This window comes from Eriocheir sinensis, chromosome 41 (genome assembly GCF_024679095.1).
Source record: "Eriocheir sinensis breed Jianghai 21 chromosome 41, ASM2467909v1, whole genome shotgun sequence".
NCBI classification, from domain to species: Eukaryota; Metazoa; Arthropoda; class Malacostraca; order Decapoda; family Varunidae; genus Eriocheir; species Eriocheir sinensis.
The window spans coordinates 8478661-8505052 of record NC_066549.1 but is presented as its reverse complement, the minus strand read 5'-3'; the positions used below and the strand labels follow the sequence as shown (position 1 = coordinate 8505052).

Sequence of the window (26392 nt, the reverse complement as noted above, 5' to 3'; positions counted from 1 at the left end):
ATGGATTGTCAACTGACACTTAAAACCCCATATTTGCTCCAAGATATTTATATCATGTGACCAGAATATGGCACAGTAATGGTCTGTGATGTTTGGCAAATACAATGATGAAACACTGTGTCAATAGTCCATGTATGATACAATTCTTTTTAGTATTTGAACTTTTGAGACATTGTTACTATAACAAAAATAATTGCAACTATTTATGCCAAAACTACTCTCAGCTATCTAATACATGGTGCTGCAAAATGATAGCTGTGGGAGTGTTAATATAAAACTGTGATCAGTCAATGACAATAGGTCTTTACTATGATGGATGTTTCCTTGACAACACTGTCTGAAGTCAACATTATTTGTCATAAATTTTATCCATAAACAGTCTTTGTTCTAACCTTATATAGGACATAATTCCATTCCTATCAGTTTGAGAAGAAAACAAATTATATTACCCACCAGCCTTGGAAAGCTCCATAAATAGACCTGAGTAACGAATCCTACATTAGTATCAATATTATTGAATTCTTCCACTTTTTTTTTTTTTTTTTTTTTTTTTTTTTTTACCCCCAGCCTATGGGACCGGTAGGCTTTCTCGGTGGGGCCTGCTGGTCAGCCCCAGCTCGTTATGGTGCAGGCAAGTGTTTATAGTGGCACCATTTGGTCAGTGTTTTTGATAGTGTCTGTAAAAGGAGACAGCTGAAAGTAAATGTCAACAAGAGTAAAGTGATGGTTTGTAAGCGAAGTAGAAGTGAGGTTGTAGATTTTGTATGCCCATATAGTGTGGGAATTGAATGTGAAAAAGAATGCATAATAATTTTGAATGGTGAAGAAATGGAGGAGGTCAATGAGTTAAGTACCTTGGATCAGTTATGTGTAAGCATGGTGGTACGGAGGGAGAGATAAGAGAAAGGGCATTGCAGGGAAGAAGGGTGGTAGGGTCTTTGGGACGAATCATGAATGGCAGAAGTGTGAGCATGGAGGTAAAGAGGGATTTGAGAAATACAATAATAGCACAGCTAGAGGACGACCTCCAGTGAAATGGAGGGATAGGGTGCAAGAGTATGTTAGGGAGAGGGGGAAAAGATCTTTGAGAAACTTTGAGCAGGCAAGGAGGGAGTGTCTGGATAGAGAAAGTTGGAAACTCTTCTGCCGTGGCCATCCCCTGGTGGGAGCTCCTAGGAGCAGGTGTCGATGAAATGATTATGATGATGACCATCTTGCTTGGCTCATGCTGCCCCACGGAGCTCATCTTTGAACCTCTTTTAGAGAATCTGGGGTCCGTGTTGATAGGTGATCTTCAGAACAGCATGTGGGTAGTCTTAGGCCACTTGGCAGTGCCTGAAAAATCCTACCTGTGGTGGCAAGCAGGGCTCAAACCCACGTCCTCCTGGACACAGCGTCGCCACACTAACCACTCAGCCACCACCTACCTCCCCATAATATATAATTTTCTTTGTTAATCATCAAGGCAAAAACATACATGACCCCTTTATGAATCCTGATTATCATCATAACTTATTACATTCATTCGGGGAGGCGGTGGCTGAGTGGATAGCGTGACGGCGCCGCATCTAGGACGACGCGAGTTCGCACCCCGCCCGGTGCCACAAGCCGCGATTTTTCAGTCATTGCCGAGTGGCCTAAGACTACCCACATGCTGTCCAGAAGACCACCCATCAACCCGGAATCTAGATTCTAGGATCAAAGATGAGCTCCGGGGGGCAGCATGAGCCAATGCAAGATGGCGCCACTATAAAAATACTTGCCTGCGCCACAACGGGCTGAGACATACCATCAGGCCCCTCCATGCAAGCCTACCGGCGCCATAGACGAAAAAAAAAAATTCAGAATGCACTGTATAAATTATTGCCTTGCATGTCTGTCGAAGATATCAGTAAGTCATAGCCACATATGAACATGGCATGGAAGCAGTAATTACCCTTTCACTGTAAAAGAACATGGAGGAGTTGACAATCATCTTTAATGAATTTTCAATATATCAGAGATGCATGATGGTGATGCACATCACCTTTCTCTTACTTTTCATAAAAAAATCACTTGTGCTGATGCTGCCCTGTTTGCAAACCTGTTCTCTTACTAATTCTAGATGATAAACTATTTAAGCTTTGGAACTGTCATTCTATGGAGGTTAGAAAACTACTACTAGTGGATCATGATGCACCAATTAGTCAAGCTGAAAGATTAATGTACGAAGCATGTAATATGCACCTCTGTGGTGTAGTGGTTAATACACCTAGTTACAAATCCACAGGCCTAGGTTCAAATCCCGGCCCAGGCAGTCGACAGGCAACCCACCCCGCTGTTCATCTTCCTGTTTGGGTTAGTTAATAAATGCATACCTGGGGAAACTTGGGGTAGATAAACTGCACAAACCTGGGATGTAAAACTTACCCGTGTCCCAGGTTCTCATCCACTATAGGCTCAAGGGCCAATGAGATGGAGATGAGCACTGAGCACCAAGGTCATGCACAGCTATACCATATGCCACCCCTTTACCTGTAATAATTAAAAGATAAACATTGGAGGGAGGGGCAGTCCTAACTAACATGATTCTGTATGCAGATAAAGGAAAACAAAAAAAGAACTGGCCTTGAAAATGCTAAGTGCAGGTGGAATTGAATTGAAATCATATTTTCTGCATTTAACTACTACAATCATGTATTTGGCTTGATAAATGATCATTCAGTTGCTACTACCAAATAGGGAGCATACGCCCGGGACCGCATCGCTTCACTCACTCACCACCTATACTTCCATTAGTCCTCCTAAGCAAGCTCCGATGCAGCTGCCCTGTCCATCCCAAGTCCCTCCCAGCACGATCGACTGACCTGCCCCATCCATGAGTTACAAGGGCGTCCCCTCAGTCTCCTCCACTCAGGGTTGTCTCGTACAGAAACAACCCTGTGAGCAGGATCGACATCCAGGAGGCATGCCACGTGCCTATATATATAGCCATAAATGGTATTCACGGACAAAGCTGGTAAAAGGCCTCGAATCGGTTTCAAACAGTAGTCACTGGTTCAACATAAAGTCGTTCCAGCGATACCCCATGATCCTGCAAAGGCACTTAGTACCATAGGCATCAACACACCTGTCCAAGTCACTATTCAAGTCCATGTCTCACAGCCATACAGTAAAAGAGGGAGCACAAGCGACTTAAAGATTCGAATCTTTGTCTGCCTGCATAGATATCGACAACGCCATATACTCGTATTGAGCGAGTCCATTATGCCGTGGGCCAGGCCAATCTGTCGAGTGACTTCCTGGTGAGACCCACCATTGTTATGCACACTTTCTTGGTCCAGGTATCCTATGATAGAGGAATATGATGTAGGACAAGACAGTCGCCAAGACCGTCAGGAAGACCGTCGGCCAACTCCTTGGCAACTGTCGGCCAGCTAGTCGGCCAACCAGTTGACAGACAATCTACCAACTAGTTGGCCGAATGTCCCTGACAGTTAGGAACCGTAGTAGCCGACACCAAGACGCCAAAAAATTCTTGGAGCGTGGGAGCCGACTTCTCAAATGAAGAAGTCACTATCTTGAACAACTATTAAGCAGTTCACACTGTGCCAACTCTGGGGACAACCCAGCGACTTTTGGATCTGACAAGTCGGCTCCCATGCATGCTCTAAGAATGGGGGGAGGTTTTTTTGACGTCTTGGTGTCGACTAGTGCTGATTGCTGATGGTCTGGGACATGCGGCCAAATGCTGGCAACTAGTCTCAAGATGAGTCTCAACAGTCATTTTTTGAAATGGCGCCAAGTCTACGACAACCACAACTCTGCTGACCGATTGGCCGACAGTAGCAGACAGTCTCGATGACAGTCTTGCACACTGTCTGTGAATTGGTTGGCTGATCAGCTGGCCAATAGTTGCCAAGGAGTTGGCCCACCGTCCTCACAACTGTCTTGGCGGCAGCCTTGCCAACCGTCGCCAAATTCTACCCAGAATTTTAAAAGGACATTTTGGCCGTAGACATCTTAATAGCACTCTTCATGGGTCCTGGGGTATATGGGCTATATGGACCGAGACTTCCCGTTGCTTCTAGGGTTGCCACCCGTTCCTTAAACACTTAAAGTACCGTACGGAATCATTCCGTATTCGAGTGAAATGTAGCGTTCCGTTTTGAACCAATAAAGAATGCCATTTGTTCCATATCTAACTGTCTGAATGGTCAAGCAGATAAAATTAATTACCTAGCTTAAAATTGTAGAGAGCACATATTTTGGTTAATCACAAAACCAGCCCGTATAATTATGTATTTGTCAAGGTACATCCTAAAATACATGTAAAATATGTGACTTAATGTCCCTTTCCCCTTCCTCCTGCCTCCATCAGCAGCGGGCAGCAGCTGTCAATTATGGCAGGCTAGAGAAATTTTTTGGGTTGCCACCCGTTCATTAAATATGGATCCATTCCGTATTGGAGAGTGAGATGTTGCATTCCACATTTTTCTGACCTCACGGTGGCAACCCTAGTTGTGTCATTCAACCCAAGAGAAAGGCAGCAAGAGTGCGTGCGTGCTGTGCTGGCTCCCAAATTTGTGCCAGTGAAACGTAACCATGTCAGAAGTTGTTGCTGTGCTTGTAATTGCAAAATGAAAATATATAAAGCTCCTGATGGCAGCAGTGAAGGTAGTCGAGGACTGCAGGAGGATGAACAAGAAGAAGAAAAGGCTGAAGCGACGCATGTGGGCTCACCCCTGACTGCTCCGCAGGATGCAGCATGGCATTTTCATAAATTAATATACAAAATGGAGCAAGAGGATTCCACATCCAGTGAGAAAAATTAGCTGGCCAACACTCTGCTAAGTGGTTGGCAGACAGTCGCCGTCTAAAAATATATTCTTGGGACATGTTGCAAACTAATCAGCAGTTAGCATCTCGACACATCAATATTTCTGAGCTGACAGTCATCACAAAAGTCCTTCATTAGATGAAGATTGGCATCACAACAGTCCCTCATTATTCTTAAGCAGTCGGCACCGATGACTGTGCCGACAGGAAATGGTCAAAATTCAAAAAATGGCCCCGACAGTCTTTACGACTTAGACCTCAGACCTCAACCGGAAATGACTGTTGGTCCAGACCCTTGATAACTCCTCGTGAAAGTTTAACAAGGAATACTTTTTTGCGCTAACCCTCACGACCCCACACTCCCTTTCCAACGTCTGCTCGGCATCCGGCGACTGTTTCTAAACCTCTTTCAGGACATGCCCGACCCTTTCACATCAACACCCAAGACCTTACCCTAGAGTCATGGGTAGTCTTGGGCACAGTGTGACTAAGTATGTAATAGAATTGGAAAGAGGAAGGTTATCAATAAAATCAATGACTTCTCTGGTGACTAAAATTTAGAACACAAACTAGGTATTGAACGAACAATTATTCTCACGCCAGTTTCAACAACTTGGAGGGGAGGAGGAGGGGGGAAATATTTGATGGATATGCATATTGGCTCACCTCACCCTGCTCTCTGATGTTAGGATACATGTTTCACTTTAAATATACTGGTCTAATTTCTGGGTATCACACTAGGAAACAGTCAGTTTGAACTGCCAGAATTTACTCTTTACTATACTCCAACACGACCTCTGCGTGTAACAAAACACACGAGAAATTAATCCAGACAAGGAAAGGTTTTGCTGGCGCCGGGGATCGAACCCGCAACCAGCGAGATGGGAGAGCCACTCCTTAACCAGTCAGTCAAAGAGGTACCCCCCACTGGAAGAGTGAGTTATGGGAGGCTCGCCCATCAGGCTCGTCTCCGCACTACACGGCTCCCCATTCCTATGGAGATTAATTATTTATGTGTTGAGATTTCCCATTTTCTATGAACTTCAGAGAGCATGGGCCATCACTCTACCTGTTACCCACTCCGGGTGACACAACAGAGCCACAGGAGAGGATGCCACCGCCTTGCCACCAGTGAAATGCCAGAATTTTTCGCTTTTCTCTACTCCCACACGGCCACTGCGTAACGAAACACACGATAAATTAATCCAGACAAGGAAAGGTTTGCCAGTGCCGGGGATCAAACCCACGACCAGCGAGACAGGAGAGCCACTCCTAAACCAGTCGGCCAAAGAGGTACCCCCCACTGGCAGTGAGTTATGGGAGGCTCACCCACCAGGCTCGTCGCCGCACTACAAGTTGTCGATTCATCTGGTGGGAACCCTGACTGCTCAGGTCTCTGCAACTTAAGCAGTTGACTGGGATTTGCATGAGCAATAAATGGGCTAGATCACAGATTCTACGTAAATCTATGTAAACCTCACCAAGGAAGGGTGGGGGTTCATCAATGGGTGGACCAGCATTGACAGCATTAAATGGGAAAAGGTAATAGAAACATTATAGTTGTATAAAATTCACCCCAAAATAGTGAAAGTAATTATAGAACTATACATTGGAGATGAGATAAACTACAAATTAATGTAATAACTGGAATATGCCAGGAGTACACAGGATCAATAACTATATGTATTTAGATAAACAACATACAACACAAAACAATGAGAAATGTACCAAATAGAATGAATATGATGATGAGATGTCTTAGAACCTAAACCAGCTTAACCAGGGCCGGATTATCCTATACGCCAAGTATGCCATGGCGTAGGGCCCCAAGCACTGAGGGGCCCACAAAACCTGATAGACCCGACCCATAATTGGGCCCCCACATAATGGAAATCCCGGAATGCCTGTAGCCTCAGGGAGATCAGTATGCTTCATTGGACTGTTGATCGAGAAAAAAAATTTATAGAAATAAATAAATAGATAAAATAAAATAGCAAAAACTTGTTTGTGTTGGCAACACAAATCAACAGTGCTTGCAATTTCTTTGAACTTGTGCAGGAATTATATGCATATTCAGTTGGATCAAAAAATAGCTGGAATTTACTAACAAAGGGATTGTCACCTAATGAAAATGGTAGAATTCTAACCCTAAAAACATTATCTTCCACACATTGGCATTTCCATTCTGAATCAGTGAAAGCACTGCACTTAAACTACTCTAGCATCTATGGTATGTTAAATGAAATTGCAGACAATGAGGGACTAAAAGGAGATGCTCGACTTGTTGCATCAGTTTTTGCAGAGAAAATGTGCCTTCTTGAAAATGCATTTATGTGTGTTCTTTGGAACAAGATCCTCCAGCGCTTTCAAAAAGCTAGTACTCTTCTCCAAAGCACAAATATTGATATCAACATGGCTGTATCATTGTTTCTATCACTTGAAAGTTTTGTTGCTGAGCTTCGTGGTCAATTTGATGAACTGGAGAATGATGCAAGAAATCTCATGGAAAATGTTCAGCAAGAATATGTATCGGAAAAGGTACGGGAGAGAAGACGGCGGCATCAAGCTGATGATTCTGCTGAACCTGATGCAGATCTTCGAGATGCGCAAAAATTCCCTGTACAGAGTTGTATTGTCATCATTGACAAGTTACATGCAAGTTTAGCTCAACGTCGCCAGGCTTATCACAAGATATATGACGACTTTGCCTTTACCAAGTCATTGAGGGAGAATGATACTGCACAGCTGAGAGTTGATATATCCAGCTTGGTGAAAAAATACATCAATGACTTGGAACCCCACTGCAAGGATGAATTTGTAACATTCTCAGAATTTCTAACCCATATGAAGTTGGATCGTGATCCTCATATCCTGTTAAAATGCTTAAGGAAGAATCCAATTGTAGAGTCAACATTTGACAGTACATATATCAACTGCTCTGCGATTGTTCTTAACATTACCAGTCACAGTCTGCGAAGGTGAACGTTCATTTTCCAAACTGTCTTTGATCAAAAACAGATTTCGTTCAACAATGACTCAAAAACGACTGAATGCTTTGTCTGTTATGTCAATTGCAAATGATGTCACCTCCTCAATGACATTTGAAACCATAATTGAACAGTTTTCACAAGAGAAATCAAGAAAATGGGCATTGGTGTAGCTGCTATAGTTACCTATGTACATAAGTATGGTATGTATGCTGCTAATACAAAATATAAAGAAAATAAAAATGATGACAATCTGTATTAAATATATTGTATCATTAATTCATTCTGATGTTTCAATAAAATATGAAATTGTCCAGATCTTGCCTAATTTATTCAGGGGGGGCAAAACTGTGGGTGGCGTAGGGCCCAATGCAAGCTTAATCCGGGCCTGAGCTTAACTCACTGCTTTATGCAAATGATGGGATGGGATTATATAGTATAGAGGGAACAGAGAGGAAATTTGAGAAACTAGTAGCAGTAGGCAATAAAAGAGGGGAAAAGCATCTGGAAGACATTACGAAATTCATTGAATGTCCAACCCCACGAACAAAAATAAACTTGGGTACAATGTCGGTAAATGTGATAAATAAAACCAGCACCCCTTGTTTGTTGGTAAATGTGATAAATGAGATAACCTGCACCCCTTGTATGTCGGTAAATGTGATAAATGAGACAACCTGCACCCCTAGTATGTCGGTAAATGTGATGAGACAACCTACACCCCTAGTATGTCGGTAAATGTGATAAATGAGACAACCTGCACCCCTTGTATGTCGGTAAATGTGATAAATGAGATAACCTGCACCCCTTGTATGTCGGTAAATGTGATAAATGAGATAACCTGCACCCCTTGTATGTCGGTAAATGTGATAAATGAGATAACCTGCACCCCTTGTATGTCAGTACCGTATGATAGGTTCCCTGCGCATTATTATCAAAACTAATTCAAGGGGACGAGACAACGGCACACCGGGACAGAGGGCCAGTGTGACATCCAGGTTAGGTAATGGAGGTATATATATTTATTTATTTATTTATTTATTTATTTATTTATTATTATTTTTTTTTTTACAGCAAAGGAGACAGCACAAGGGCACCAAAAAAAGGAAACAATAAAAAAAAGCCCACTACTCGCTAACTTTCTAGGGGTTCCCCAGGTGTCCATTAACTAACAAACCGGAGATTAAAGATGAACAGCCGAGTGGTGTGAGCAGAACATGGCCCCGGAGAACACGTTACCAAGGAGACTATATTAGAACTATAGGGTCGTATTTTAAAACATTTCGTCACCCAAGTTCACATATTTGACAAGGCTTTCGTAGGAGTTGTGGGCATTTTCATGGGTATAGTTTTATGACCCTGGTGGTAGTCTAGACCCTTCCTCTTCACCGTGAACCTAAAGAAGCACTCATTAGAACCCGAGTGACCCCTTCTTTGACCTCTAGAAATGGTTGATGTGAGAAGTGAAGGTGCCTTTTAATACCAACCATATAGTCTCCTTGGTAGTTACTGATGGCGCCACACCCGACCCCACCTCACACCACGGCCCCCGGCACCACAGTCACTCTGAAGGTAGTTTTAATTCTTACCTGTGGCTGCAGAAGGACGAGGAAATCCTTTACACACACACACACACACACACATATATACATCCCCGCCACGCACTCATCAGCACCGTTGCCAGATTATCGTACTCAGAGCCTCGTATTTACCGGTTTCTGAGCCATAGCTATTGCCAAAAAAGCACCAATAATTAACCATTTTAACGATAACTCTATATAAAGGCAGTTATTGGGGTGGACGAGGCAGTTTTGGGGTTGGAAATCGGCAAACACAGGAGGTTGAGTACGACAATCTGGCATCGTTGCTCGTCAGGCGCCATGGCTGTTGATGACTGACTGGCAGCTACAAGGACTAGTCTCAAATAAAAGGCTATAATACTCAGATCATCTTTTTTCTCCATCACGGCATACTTCATTTCTTCTGTGTGATTTTTTTATCATATTGGGTCTAAAGACAACGGATATATATTTCAGGAGATGGTGGAGGGTCCGGAGAGGTGTGATCGAGGCGTCGAGTTGGTAACGAGACCAGACAGCGATGCCATATTACCGTACTCAGACCCTCGCAATTACCCGTTTTTGAGATATAACTATTGCCAAAACCCACCAATAATTAGCCATTTTAACGATCACTATATCTAAAGGCAGTTATTGGAGTCGAGGAGGCAGTTTTTGGATCGGAAATCGCCAAACATAAGAGGCAGAGGACGACCATCTGGCAACGTTGGCGCTAGTGTGTAATTCATTCACTGTCTGTGTCCAACGTGCCAGATTGTCGTACTCAGGCTCTTATATTTACTGATTTCCGACCCAAAAACTGTCTCCTCCACCCCGAAAACTTAGATTCATTTATAGTTGGCGTTATTTTGCAATAGTCATGGGTCAGAAACTGGTAAATACGATGTTGAGTACGATAATCTGACAACGGTGGGCCTGTCTGCTGGGTTGGCACTTAACCACTCCACCACGAAAGCAGCGTGTATTTATAATAGCTATAATAGTTGTATTTACCTAGTTGTAGCATACAGGGAGCGAGCTACATTCTCAATTGGGGTTTCGGCCCTGGCGTTTTGAGCCCAGGAAGCTATTGATAGGCTAAGTACTCTCCCTCTCTCTCTCTCTCTCTCTCTCTCTCACACACACACACACAGATCATTACTTCGACCCTATTCGACTTTCCGTATTTCCCATCCATCCACTGTTGGGAGTTATTGATCACACACATACACACACACACACGTCGTCTCCCACATTATAATATTGTAGAGAGCACACACACACACACACACACATGGTCGGGAGGGGTCTTATTAGCAGGAGAACAATGGTATCCGTATCGCCACACCGGGACGCAAAGGATCTAGAAAGTGAAAAAAGGAGACAAAATTGGGCATATTCAGACTGTTTCATTCTATGTCTGAACGTCCCCGTGGTGCAGTGGTTAGCGTGTCTAGCTACGGATCCGCGGGCCTATAGGTTCGAATCCCGGCCCGGACAGTCGACATGCAGCTCACCCAGCCATTCATCCTCCCTTCTGGAGTGACCGATTTCTTACCTGGGCCTAGATCCAAGAAGCATTAACGATCTCGCTAACTGAGATACCGATGTAAACATTCGTTAATGGCATCCAAGAAGCTAAACTATGACGTCACAGCGTGGTTGACATCATCGTGGCGCTTAGTCGCTTACCCAATCAGTTGGCTTTCTGTAGTAGCGAAGCCCGAGTGATATCGTTAAGTCTCATCTTTGGATCTGAATTTAGCGAAGTCGTCCGGGTAAACGTTCGGTAACGATACCGATGTCGGTGAGCAGCCTTCTCTTTGGATCCGGGCCCTGGATGGGGACACGCCCCATCCATACAACTGCGATGTCTCCAATCAAAACTGCAGCTGATGATTTTCACTAAGATGGTCAGATGGTTGGCTAATATGACATCACGAGATGGCATGGACAACTACTAATTTTCAATACACAGTCAATAAAAACAATCCAAAAAAAAACACCCAAAAGAACAACCAAACCACATGGCAAATTAATCAAACTTGTATAAGATCTGACCAAGATGCTTGCCCAGCTGGTGCTTTAAGGAATTCAAATTCAAAAGAACAAAAGTAATAAAGAATTTATGTACAGGGACATTAACATCAGTATGTTTGGAGCCGGAGGGGTCTAATGATCATTTTTTTGTGGGGCCAACAGTACTAGGACAGACAAGGGGGTCAGGCTCAGAGGACACAGAAGCAGAAGCAAGGCCTGAGCCACTACCTAATCGGGTTGCCTGACTGGGCAAAGAACTTATGTCAGTACGACCAGCAGCTCTCTTTCTTCGCAGCTCCTCTCTCTGATTATAAGTGAGATCCCTAGAAATAAAAACCTGCGCATATCGGCTACTAAATAATGTGTTGCTCCTTGATAATAATCCTTGTTTCAAGGTGAAATTGGGGATTTTAGCTATGACTAAAGAAGGAGAAATTGGTACAACATCCACTAAGGTAATCGGGTCCGATCTCTCTGGCAATAGGAAAGAGGCAATGGAATTAAATTTATCTTGGAAGTCTTCTCCAAAGGGTAGACCTCTTATAATAATACTATCCTAGCTTCCTCTTCTCTCTCTCATTCAACTCTCAAACCTCTTCTCTGATGATGGTACACACATCAGATGTCAGTCCTCTCTTCTCCCCCAGAAGCAATGTTGCCCCTTTGAGTTTCAGAGATCCACAAATCAATGGATTTTACTGAGTTACTGAGACCAGCAATGGTGTTAAACATCTCTGCCAAGCATTCCCGAAGTGACTGAAGGTCAGGGTTGGCAGGTGAAATTGAATTAACAGGGGAAGCTAATCGAGTAGCTGCCTGTGAAAGTCACCACAGGCTCAAGGGCCAATGCAATGGAGATGAGCACCGAGCCCATGCGCAGCTATAACGTATGCCCCAAACTTTACCTTACTTTTTGTTTTTTTTCTGCCCTGACTTCTACAATTTCTGGGTTGCCATTCTCGTTACTTTAATTGTTCATTTGCCATCAGTTGTACGCATGATAAGACTTGTTGTAATGGCCCCACCTTTCCTTCCCGGGGTGCCACAAGAACTGTTCAGCTAAGGGGACACTCTAATCACTTGGTGGATACAGATAGCTTGATCACGGTCATGTGAATTTCTATGGTCTTCTGTGTTGGCCAGGTTACTACATTGCCGAAGTCCATTTCTTGTTCTTAACCATCACCCGAAAATCTTCAACCTTTATCTGTTGACTTTCACTTTCTATCTTTCCATGTTATACCCAACATTTTTTTTTATCCCTCTCTCTATATAGATATAGTTATATAATTATAATGATTTAAAGATTCCTATTACAAGTAGATCTATAGGACAAAGTAAGGATATGATTTTACCAGAATTGGTAGCTCAATCTGTTTTTATTTTATTAAATAAATAAATTGGCAGTGATTCATACACCTGAGAAAAGGTATCAAAATAATAATGTATCAGTATTGGACAAATACAAATCATCATCATCAACACCCTATTTCTGGCATGATGGAGAGTCTGGTGATACAAATACCTTCATGTATTTCCATTACATTATACTTATGTACAATGTTTAAAGTGACAATAATTTACTGTGAAACTATAAAAGCCCTACAATAGCACCTTCTGAGACTGAGTAAGAGTACCACCACTAAGGCACTAAAACACACTGTACAAGACCATGAATTCCAACCTTTGGTACAACTATGTCTTAAAGAGTTTAGCAATTAAACCTCAGTAAAATTATTCTCCTGTTGAAGTCCTGACAGTGATTGACACAAAACTCTGAAATAAATGATGGACAGTAAAAGATTTACAAAAAAATAAGTTTGACAAAGCAACTAGAAAGTCCCACAATGTTACATTTTCTTTAAAAATACCAAACTGTAAATTCTGAAGAAGACATTTCGTTATTGGAATGACATAATTCACCTCATGTATTATGGTTGCTTACACTAGAAAAATATTTAGTACAGGCAAGGTGTATATGACCATTTATGCGTCTTGGACTTCCAGTAGTAAGCACTTGAAAATGTCAGGCATACTTAAAATCAATAAGTTGAGACAAAAATGTAACATACACTTAAAATATTGTTTTATGATGTAGCATTATGTAATGTTAAGAGAGAAGTCTAACACAAGTATATTTCATAAACACCTTTCATTTGTATAATCAACCAATAAATATGTGGTTACTGTTATCTAATACAATTTTCTGAATTCTTATCACAGATCCATTATTATTCCATTATTCATTATCATAAATTAATTTCATGTACTGGTCATTATGACAAGGTATTATGGGCAGCATGTGACCTCTTCCATAGGAAAAGTTAGAAAGCAGCAGAGTAACACTTAGTACATACAGCTAATTCAATTGACGAAAGGAAAGCATTGTAAGCCAAGTTAAGCCTGAAAAAGCTGCAGGTTTTGGTCAAGTAAAACACAATTAGTCTAGCACCAAAAATTTCACATTAGCCATGACCTTGGTCACCTCCAGATTTGGTTTCACCTAAATTAAGTAAGATAAATCTGAGGATGCTATGTTCAAAAGTCCAGAATACTTCAGGTGTCCAGCATCCTGACACCCTGTCAAAACACTATTACAATATCTCAGCAATGGCTAATGCTACAGCTAGCTAAATCTGATGATGGATAATACTGACCTAGAAAATGTATTAGAATATACAAGATAAGGATTGTGGGATATGCATATGGTCGAGTTGATAATTATGAAGAACAAAAGGAGAGCATGGAGAATTTCTATGAAGACTGTTCAAGGGAGTGTGAAAAGCAGAGGATTTTTTTTAAGAGTAACATGAACATGGCTAAGATTAATGTTATATATAAGGCTGAAAAGTAGTGTAAATAAGCACACACACACACACACACACTATATATATATATATATATATATAAATATATATATATATATATATATATATATATATATATATATATATATATATATATATATATATATATATATATATATATATGTCAGTGCTGGGCACTTCCGCTAATTAGTCCGCAAATCCGCAAATCCGCAATAGCGGAAGTTCCATTTCATTTGCGGTTTTGCATTTGCGACAAAAAGGTCGCTAATTTGCGGATTAGCATTTGCGGTAATACTTCCGCTAATCTCCGCAAACACGTGGAGGAGCCAGCCCGGTTCAGCCCGAACAGCCTCAATCTCATTAATTCTTCAAATATTAAAATAAAAACTGATTAACTTTAAAAAAATTAAGTTGTTGCCTTTTCCACTTTTTACAAAAAGCTTATTCACATAAACCTCTCAGGGGATCTTATTATAAACATTATAATAAGCATTTTGAAGAAGACAGGGCATATGAATATGGAAATAGTTGACAGTCACACTGATGAACTTCCTTTGGTCCTTCTCATTAAAAATAAGTTTAAAATAGATGCTTATCAGATTATTACAAATTAATTAGTATGATTACAAATAGTCCATACTTGAAGTAGCATTAGCATATGTATGGTCAATGCTGGTCATTAAAAAATAGTTTTCTTTATACTCTAAGTCTTTAAAAAAAACAAAAATTGAAACTTTGAATGCCTAGCTACAGCATTACATCGCAAATAGAATGAAGAGAGATTCGAGAGCTATTGATAATAGAATTTTTGTTTGCGGTTTGTGTTTGCAGTGTCAAGTTTTGTGGCAGAAGACTGCAAATATTGTGTAGCTATTTGCGATAGCGGATTTGCGATTGCGATTTAAACTAAATTTCAAAATTTGCGGAATTGTGATTGCAAAAGTTATGGAATAAGTTAGTGGATTTGTGATAGCAGAAGTTCAAATACGTTAACAATGCTCAGCTCTGATATAATATATATATATATATATATATATATATATATATATATATATATATATATATATATATATATATATATATATATATATATATATATATATATATATATATATATATATATATATATATATATATATATATATATATATAAAGGCATCCTTTGCAAGAGGTCTTCATTGTCCATTTCCTTCCACAATGTTAGCATTTGTTTCCTACATTATGTAATCTCTCTCATCTACTAAGCCTGCTCTTGAATATTCCCCACTGTTTATGTACCAAATTCTGCTCTGTATTAATTTTTTTTAATGTGTTTATTTTCATAAAACTATCCTCATTGCATAAAATTGTCTTTTGTAGTATAGTAATACTATTTGCAAAGGAAAGATTCAGTTTTAGCGGAGTTTGGATTGCAATGTGGGAAAGCAGAAGACTGAGTCAGTTCAGTTATCCATCCACCATTGGATGGTCCACACATGTGCCTGGTGTAACACCTTAAAAAGTAACCATGATAATCTACACCCCAAGACGATGAGAGAGTAATCAATCTATGAGACTTAGGGCACACGATTTTGAAAATTAATGCTGAAACTTCCTATTCTGGGGAATATTCTCCATAATTATTTAATCACTACTTCCATTTGTGACACATTCCATACAGGAGCCATTGAGGTTGATTCTGGGAGGTCATCCTGAACATGGTTCATGGCGCTTGTCCGAGTCGTCTTAATGGTTGATGACATAACTACAAGTGGTACTGAAGCCCATTTTGTATGCGTAAATGAATGAACTTTCATGTCACTATTTTGGTATGCTGTAGTTAAGCCACACAGGAGGAAATAGCTATGACTGTTTAGGTAAAAATCTCTTTGTATCACTGGTAGGTGAACAATCCATCATAGACTTGAAGATCTGAAACAAAGACTTGCACAAAGACTATGCATCTAATAGTGTAGATTTCTACCTTTACTTAGTAGCATTGATTTATACATCAGACTGCACCACTCACTGAGAATCCTATGTATGGTAAATACCACTACTGAATTTCTGCAGTGCAGATCCTACACAAAAAAGATAATGCCAATCACTGTATACATTCGTGAAGGAATAATACTATTACTATTTCTTTTGATAATAGATTGCAAGAACTCACTACATGACTACATGTGCAAGGGTATGTAATGTCACCTTAGCTATTCAACATTTGCATGGATAAAATTATGAGAAAAGTAAAGATTAGAAATGCCAGAGAGGACACAGATGGTAGAAAATGCTAATAGTGAGGAAACCATGCTTAGTTGGTATGGCCACATTGGAAGGATGGATGATAGAAGAGTGGAAGAGAGCTTAAAACAGTCACTGATGGTGAAGTTGATGAAAATATGGGGCAATGGCCTAGATGAAGGTGGTCAAACTTGGCAAAAGACTGTGAGTAGGCAAAGTTAAGAGATCATGGATACAACTGACAGCTGACATGATGAAATGGAAGAGGTTTATGAGGTGGAATGAATGGTAAAATGCATGAACCAGGGAAACACACCCTTTTTAGCCTGAAAGCCAGTTTGTTTCAGACCTTAATGGAAAGTGAGACCACTCTGTAAGTGATAACTCTGTGTGTCCATAATCTTTGTCAAGGGTCAGGGCAGCATTGGTTTCCCTTTTATTGACTTATTTGGCTTCCTCTGACTTAATTATTTTATATTTTTAATCAAGACTGTTTTGATCTCCACCCGAGCCACAGGAAATTATGAAAATGAAGATGATAATGATAAATGATGATGATCAAACAAAAGTAGATCATAGATGTAGCAAGGGTGGATGTTTACCATTAGTAAGTTAAGTTTATGAGAACCGTCTGTGTTTGCATTTAAAAAAATGTTGATCCTTCAAAACTGTAAAGAAACATGGAAAAAACAGTCACCTTAGAAAATATAAATAAATAAAAATCATAAAAGTATTCATCATTTGAATCTATGTTTTCTCTATTGAGTAGGGCAGTCAAATGTCTAAAATGACATATTTTAAGGGAATAATAAAAAAGCAATCTTTTTCAGTTTGTACAAAGCATAATTACCAGCATGTGGCACCTAATCCTTAAAGGGAGGTGTTTCCCTTCCTGTGATGTGTGGAGGATATCTATGACTTCTTATAAAAGCCTTTCTTTGATACACTGCATATGATAACATAAAAATTGATTCATTATTTTAATGAAAAACGTAAAACAACAAAACTTTGATTTTAATGAGCCTTGCTATATATTTTTGTCAGATTCATATCAAGTGCATGTGTAAATTTGTCAACAAGATTTACAGAGGTATTAAATATATATTTTTCATGATTTTTTCCCCAAAATTATTACCCTGCATCAACAACATATGCTATGTATGTCCAACTTCCCACTCACCCTGCACAGCAGCAACTTCAAGATGCACATGACTCACTTCTGGAGTCTTTGCTTAAGGTAAGACATAGCAATTTACACTTCAGTTCCCTCATCTTCTAGATTATTTCTGACAGTTATTGCTAAAGTTTTCACCTTCACTGTCTGAAGATTACTTTCACTATTCAGTGTCATGTTGGGAGGTAATGTTTTTGGCCTTTCTTGTGCTTTTGTTTCACCTCTTCTTCTAAACTCCTCTCGTTCATTTTTTAAACTACGCACAACAATCACTTTATCTTTTTCTGATTTTTTATAAAGTCTTTTTACAATCAAAAGTGTTCCAACTGCCACCACTATAAGGGCCAGGAGTGCAATCACTGAATAAAGAATGTACAAAAAAAGGGAGCTGTCAGATGTCCTGGCACTTGTCAATTCCAATTCAAAGTTCCTCATATTTGTTCCATTTCTGGTGTGTAAAGATGTTAAAAAGGATGGGGCTGGTAGCTCCCCCATGCTTTCTTCAAGCTTGTTGTCATCCTCATACTCAATAATTTGCTTTTCATGAGATGAATGATTAAACAGTTGGTTATCACCACTATAGTCCTCACTCTTTGTCGTATAATTCCCAGAAGAAACTGGAGCTGTACTCATTACTGTAGAGTGGAGGTTTGTCTCCCGACGCAGCCGTTCATTACTGGGCCCAATTGTGTACAGTACCTAAAAAGTTTGAAATGTTGAAAATACTGACTGACAAAATTTATTTGTCCTATATCTTAGAACTCAAAATACCATCATCTCTATTGCAAAATCCTTCAGCGTACTGAAGAAAAGTGAAAAAGTGTTCCACATTCAAGAAAAAATTAAATAAAAGCCAAAGTAGATTATCCAAAGAAATAGGACAAATTTACTAATCCAAAGTTCATTGAATTCCTCTTTAATCCTCAATGGTTCAGCAGAAACTTATTAGGTAATTACTCCTTATCATTGCAGACTGATTTAGTACTCTAAATGTTTCACACCTCTCTTTTTGTAATACTTCAATCTTCAATAGATGTGTATTCTTGAAAAACAAAACAAAAAAACAAACAAACAAAAAAAAAAAAAAGCTTCAGGTAAAGGTAAAATTGGTGGCATATGCTATAGCTGTGCATGTCTTCAGTACTCATCTCTGTTGCATTAACCCTTGAGCCTGGGTAAGAACCCATTATCCTGGGGCCCCATGACTAAAGGCAAAGACACAAATATTACAGAGGGGCACCAAGTTTCATGTCATCTCGTTTCATGGACCCATGGATCTGTGCCTTACAGCAAGCTTCTATGATGAAACTTCAGCAGAAAAATGCAAGTCCTTTGCACAAAGATCAGAAGTCAATGATCACTTTGCCACCACCTTGTATGATGTCAGAACCCTCCCTGCACCCAGTTATGAAGACTCAGCCTTGGCCACAGCCACCACTCTTCCCATCTGAACATGCACTGAGCATGAACTAAGTTCCAGTGCTGACCTGCTCTATTGACGACACCTTCCCTTCACCATTTTGGCAGTGAATGGTTTGCATCAACAGGTGGGTCAAAAATCAATTAACTTCTAGCCTTCCTGAGATTAAGCCATCTACACTCACACATGACATTTTCAAACCCTTTGTGCTGTTCTTTGTTCCATCTTTCTGAGTTTTTCTCTCTGTAGGTACCCATTCCATAACCTCAGTCCATTACTCTGTAATAGAACCCTGTTTTATTGTTCTGATCTCTGGTAGTTTTTTTGCCTTGACTTCCTCACTTAAATTCTCCTATTTTGGCCGTTTTTCCTTGTTAATGTCACTTTTTATTCTTATAATATCAGGTGTTTTCTGGCAAAATATTTATCAGCATATTTCTGAATGAGGCCATGACAAATTATCCATTTTCTAATAGAATCAAATGCCCCCAACTTTCAGTCAGGTTTCACACAATTTATTTTATCAATTAAGCACAAAACTCAGTAAACCACAATTTTTTCCTTATAATTACAGTATTTTAACACTGAGCAATTTTAATTTCTTCATTTCAGTCATTTAGCTCTAAAGTGAGGAGTTCAATATTCAATTCAAAGCTGGATGAAAAGAGTTTGGGCGATCCCTTTCTGTTCATTTAGCTGGTGACTGGAACAGATGTGTGCAAGGGTGTGTCCTTGCTCTATGGTAAAATAGTGCTGCACTAAACAATATGACGACTTCCATCCTATTAAATCAGGTTTGTGTGTTAAGTTGAAGACAGACACTTTAGGGTAAAATGTAAAAATATTATTTATATTCTCCGCCTCATATCACTATCTGCATCCATATTTCTCAGGAGGACAGTGCAAATAATTCTCAGAGGTAAAAAAAGATATTTGATTGAATAATTATATGAATTTTCTATACTTACACCAATATGGTGTGCTCCATTTTGATAAATTTTAACTTCGGGCAAGTGATGTGCTATTCACTAAACAACATGACTGTTTTGATTGCTCATGCACTTAAGGAAATCTGTTTGCTTACCTGTAAATACCACTGATGGCCTGAGTTCACCTGGTACAAGCCATCAGTGTCAAGAAGGAAGCCATCTACACCAGAAAACTGCTTGATAGAGGCAAACTCTGGCAGGTCCCTGGCAAAGTGAGCTTTCAGTCCCGGTAAGCTTAGATCGGCTTCACTTGGAATTGGCTGTTCTCGATCCTGCAACCACAATTCAGAGGGTACAACAATAGCATAATCCCTATTTTTATTCCTTGAAAATTATATAAGTTACATCATCCTATCAAGCACAAACACATATGTCATATCCAGTTCCTTGGCCTGTGAGCCTAAGGCAAATCATTCATTCAATATTCAGAGACTAACTGCCATTTTTGCATCCAAGTTAAAACTGGAGGTCTTAATCTTTCTTAAGTTAGAGTGATATATGTATATCTTTCAAATAATTAAATTGATTCATACTTCTACAGCAACTTTATAAAAAAAATCAAGTAATATTGTGCCCAGCTACCATATTATGTTTCTAAAAATTTGTGCTAACATGTACTCTTTTATATTCATTATTTGAAAAAATTACTCCATGATTTCCCTTTCATTTCTGCAAAAATCAGAATTACAAATTTTAGTATGCTGTGAAGTATTTGTTGCATACATATCAAAATAAACAGTTTATTATGATAATTTCAAGAATTAACTTGTTTCAAGACCAAAGGGTTGTCTTACCAGAATAAGGAACCTGTGTTTCAGTTTGCTGGAAGGCTTTAGGCAGCCGTATTGAGGCCCTTCCTTGTAAAGCTCTCCTGTTGGGTCATAAGTAGGAATGTACCTATGGGGAACAAAATGATTAACTGAAGTATGGAAAGAGGGGAATCATTTGCATTCTCATACATCTTGATACTATTATTTACACAAGAAGACAATAACTGTTGATCTCAGATGAGAAAGCTGTGATATCATATCTGGAAAATCAATTCTGAAAATTCTGAAATTTTAACACTTCTCATTTAGCCTTATCAAGCAACCCAACCACTGCTGCCACACAAAGATCATTCATGCAAACATTCATATACAATATCATTAAACCATCATAGGCAGACTGATGTAAAACAGACTCATTACTTAATGGAGGAAAGGGATTGAAAGATCAGTCCCCAAGGGGAAAAAAGTAAGGCAGTTTAATTACCAAGGCCATCTCTCAAAATGGAAGCAATGAGGAAGAGATTGGGAATGGAAACAAGGTAAGTTTGAACCTGAGATGCACAAAATTTTATTACACAATTTCACCAAGTTGGATGTCTTCCCTCCCTTTTCATCTTTTCACTTCTCTCTTTTATCATTCATGCTCAAGAGTAACACTAAAGAATAGTAATACTTATGCTGGAGTTTATACCAAAGCTTGCAAATAAATGATAAATAAATTATATACAAAACTTTATGAATGTAAGCAAATTTAATGTAGCTACAGTCAAATAAAAAGAGGTGATTTGCTGTCTCCTAGCCTTGGGGCAGGGTGAACATGATGACAGCTCAGACTGTACAAGCCCAAATTTACAGCATGGTGACCACACATTATTTTTCATCACTTATTTGCTATGTTATATATATTTTGCTTTATTTAGTGTGTTTTCAAGTATGTACATGCAAAAATAGCTTCATAAATTATTTTTCTTGGAGTTAGAAAGTTATCCTTTTATAAATATGTGTGGTCAAAAGAGCCTGGGAACACATCTCTGCTGAATCCATGCCACAATTGCTTTTATAAATGAACCTTATTATTTACCATATGTCAGGGTTTCCACCAATACATACCATTACAAAATGAAGTTGACCTGTGCCTCAAAACTATGTGTGCTTCGATGCAGTGTCAAGACATGTCTATGTGAAAGGAACCTTGATCTGGTGACTGCTGAAATTTATTTGCTTTTGTGTCTGACCATAACCCATCCATAAATTTGCAAAGCATAAGTTACCTCATCTCTAATAAGCTTACAGAGTCAAAAAGGTCATCAAAGTTTTTAATCAGATGAACAATACTTCACAATGACAAGAAAAATAACTACTCACCCATCGGCACCAGTACAGAGGTATACACGCTGAATATAGAGCTGGTAGGCTGAGTGAAGGTCTTGACTCGGGTGCCACAGTACTCGACCATATATGGTCTGTCCAGGACCAAAGCTTCCATTATAGTCTATCTCCTGTACAAGGCAAAGAGATCACACATTAAGGAGGGCACTGGAAGTAGATATGTAAATTTAACAAGGCCTTTACATCCCATTTCAAGCAGCATTCATACTTTAGAGTATCTTGAGTACTATCACTTAATTCCAGTTAATTCTTGTCTGACATGTAGGTAATCATAAAAGAAATTGAGTTTTACTTTAATGCTGGTTGAACACCAAATAAAGATAGTGACTTTCCACATCTCGCCGATCGTGGGTTTGATCCCCGGCATCAGTAAAACCCTCTCTGGGTCTGGATTAATTTCTTATGTTTCGTGATACACAGAGGTCGCGTGAAGGCATAGTGAAGTGGAATCCGTGCAATACACTCCGTAATTATGTATCTTTTAACTGCATTATGATTGCACGCTTGGTATCTGGAAACATTAGCCTACTCCTACTCCTACACCAGGGGAGGTGGTGGCCGAGTGGTCATTGTGCGGGTGTGGTGAGCCTGAGGACCTAGAGTGGACTAGGTTCAAGTCCCACCAAAACACACTGATTCTTCAAACCATCACTGAGAGACGGAGGATTACCTACATGCTGCCCAAATCATCAATCAACCTTAACTTCAGCGACTTTAGTCAAGAGAAGCACCGGGAGGCAGCATGGGCCAAGCAAGTCATATATCAAGGCAGCCACTAACAGGCTGGGGCTGTTCAAGAGGCCCCTCAAGAATACCTACCAGCACTTAAGGCAGGACATAAAAAAAAGAAGGAAAAATAAAGCTTTTTTCATCCCATGGAAATGCAGTCTTTTTCTTCTTTGTAGTGATGTTTCATAACCCTATTTAATTAAAACAGATTCTGATACACAAAATACAATAAATCAAGAAACTTAAGTCTCACAAGAGTTAGTGTGGGTTTGGTGAATCCACAAGTTATAGTTACAATATCTTCAACACAGAGCCATAGAATATTCAATGACTGGTGCAACAGAGAGGTCCCTTGAGGGCTTACTGCAGAATAACTACTAATAACTGTTATGTATGAGAAGGAGAATGCCTTAACCTGTAAATTATCCACTTTTTGAGGATCCTGAAGGAAGACATCTGGACTGTCGAGTAGTTGAAATACTGTGTTGAGAGTGTACACAAGAGGCACAGGGCGGTGGCTTTGCTGAATGGCAAGTGGCAAAGGAAAGGCTTGAGGGGGCTGTGGTGTGCAGGCTGGAGGGTCAGAAACAATGAAGGCTTGTTCTGGAGGTGCAGTGCAGGGCACCAACTCAAGCTTGTATTCGCCTGTGTAGTCTGGAAGACTGTAAATACTTGTTGCTCGCCAAACCTGTAAAAAGATATACGTGTACCTAATGAGAAAAAAAACAGGAAAACAGGCAGAGTGGGAGGAGTATAAAGAGCCAATGAAGAAGTACATCTACATATGCAAACAAGAAGACAAAAAATACAGAATAAACTGAGTAACTGAAACAAAACATTATTCTAGTTTCTATTGAGGGGAGGGCCAAAAGGAGCAAAAAGAGCAAAAAGCTCTGTAATATGATACTCTTAAACAGAGGACAGAAAGAAAGATCGTCAACATTTTGTATGCCCAAATCTAGTTTTAAAACTATCTGGATATTACACTCTTAAGTAAAAGAGTTCAAGTAAGAAAATTAAGAAGCACAGTGGAAGGAGGGATGTTCCAGCTTTATAAGTGAAAGGGATAAAAGATTAATAAGATTGGTTTATTCCTGCTCTTTTTACAACAGGCAGCACAAGGATGAGCTTGAGTAAAAGTCTTGATGACCCCAAAAGTTTTCATTGAAAATATGGGCTTAGATGTGTACTTCTTGCATGAGAAAAATCCCCAAATCAAGCAAGTATGAGCTTGCTGTTTTGATATTCTGTCCATTACTGATCAATGAATTGATATTTTTAATGCCTTACAAAACCACACACACTTTGGTTAAGTTTTACTTTCAACCAACTTCTTTTAATGGCTCCACTGGCAGCTATACTTGTCACCACCTATTTCCTTTATCTCACAATAAGTCTACCTTACTAGAATCTTACACTGAATTATGAATCAAAAATAAAAATGAGTTACTTAAAAACAGAACTACAAACAGTGTGGGCAGCAATGACACAGTGTTTCTCATATTATTGTCTAATTTTCTATTTGGTTAAAAACACATCTGCAAATTATTTACTTATTAACGGTTATTTCTACAGAAAAAGGGTATTGAAAATCAAACGTAACTACAAGGAGTTGGACACCTGGTATTAGTAAACAAAGGATATAAGGAGTGGGAGGTTATGACGCAGCATTCAGCATTTTAGTTTTCATTTTATTTACCTTTCATCTGTCCTCACGGTTTTGTCCATGGAGAAAATGCCATAATAGAGAAAAGTAGTTGTTGATATATTTAGAAAAACTAATAGCATAAGGTGGCCATGTGACAATGTTCTCCATCACCCGTCAGGAGCCCCATAATCACAAGATGTAGAAGTTAGGATCTTATAACCAGTGCATAAGACTCTTTAACTCAGGATCATCATACGTGCCAGAATATGCTGTAGCTCACCTGCTCAGGACCCTCCCAAGTGGAGGCTGACCACACAAGCTCCAATGAGAATTGTGTATCCAAGTGGCTGGGTGGGATGAGGCGGGAGGTGTGCTGATCCAGCTCAGGATGATGCATCACAAACTGTCCTCTAAACTTAGCTTGAGTCCTTAGGTCTATAACAAGACGCCCAGAGTCATCTATTGACATTCTCGTCACCTAGAAAACAAACACGCTCCAATAAGATACCTTTAGATGGGGTGACCCATATTGATCCCCAATTTTCAATGGATGTAAGCTACTAGCACCTTACTTGATGATCACAGCACTTAGCTCACCTCATAACACTGTTACTAAACCATGGTTAGTGTGTTTAACTACTTATACAGCAGTAATATTTCCCAATTGAGATTATTTAAAATAGTCAACTAGAATCTTCAAGATTTATATAAAGAATTATGATAAAATACAATTAAAATAAAAAGTTAATTTTCCTGGATGGCATGTAATATTGTAATAATATAATGTACAGTCTCCTGAATGGCAAGTAATAATGTAATGTTATTTGAATGAACCATAATTGAAAATAAAACTTTGCTTTCTTTTTCCCTTAGATTTGTATACTCCTTTCAAATAAATTTATGATGTAAGGTAATACTGTAATAGCTTGGTTGAGATTTGTACATTTCCTGTTCAAGTTATTTCTTTATTGTGAATACCTGTATCCTGGCAGTGAGGGAAGGTTGGGTGAGGGGTCCACGGTGCCACAGAAGGGTATTGTAGTACAAGGACACTGAGAGCTCAGTGCGATGGTCAAGAGAAGCCCAACCAGGAGGTGACGTGGCATGCACGCGAGAGATGTACAATGGAACACGTACAGTCAGGAAACTCTGACCACTTGATCCAACCTGAAGGTCAAACATTCAGTCTTACATCCTTTATTATTTCATGTCCTACTTCCCTTTCATAACATGCAACAAACATGTAGGAAGCTAACAAGAGATCTGGAATTTTGAAAAATGTAACGGCTGCCTTACACTATTGTGGATTGCTCTACTGTGGATTTCTCATAATGATGTATCCCAAAATATCCATCTGAAAACGATTCAATGGAAACCTGGGTCACACCATTGTTTTTCCACTTTGTTTGTTTATGGCTCAAAATTACCATGTGATAGCAAATACACAGGGATGTAAGGACTACTAAGGAGACTACAGGAGACCAGACAGATGCATGGCAGCTCCTGAGAATAAGTCTCTCACCAACTCCCCTTTTCCATTCATAAATCTATTGAACCTCCATTTAAAACTTTCACGCATGTTTACATCAATTACTTATCTGCTCAATTTGTTTTACACATCTGTCCTATCCATGAACTAGGTTTTATCAATTTCCTTTCTGACCCTTAATTTATTCAGTTCATACTAATTGCTATATGTTCTAATATCTCTGTTCAGAATAAGTCTTATCTAAATTGTCCTTATTAATCCATTCAATAAATGAACTAAGTAATGTAAGCATGACACTGGAAGTGAAAATACCATTATTGTAGGCAAAG

General features: G+C 39.4%; 1 protein-coding gene across 1 annotated transcript in view; it reads right to left on the bottom strand.

The window, feature by feature from the left end:
- Positions 1 to 17453: 17453 nt before the first annotated feature.
- Positions 17454 to 26392, bottom strand: part of LOC127009748 (extracellular matrix organizing protein FRAS1-like) — a gene marked incomplete at its 5' end in the record, with an annotated part of 60217 nt that continues 51278 nt past the window's right edge. The window contains 7 exon segments of the mRNA XM_050883128.1: positions 17454 to 18328; positions 20134 to 20310; positions 20833 to 20935; positions 22174 to 22307; positions 23342 to 23614; positions 24855 to 25052; positions 25553 to 25741. Coding sequence (XP_050739085.1) covers positions 17708 to 18328; positions 20134 to 20310; positions 20833 to 20935; positions 22174 to 22307; positions 23342 to 23614; positions 24855 to 25052; positions 25553 to 25741 — 1695 coding nt within the window.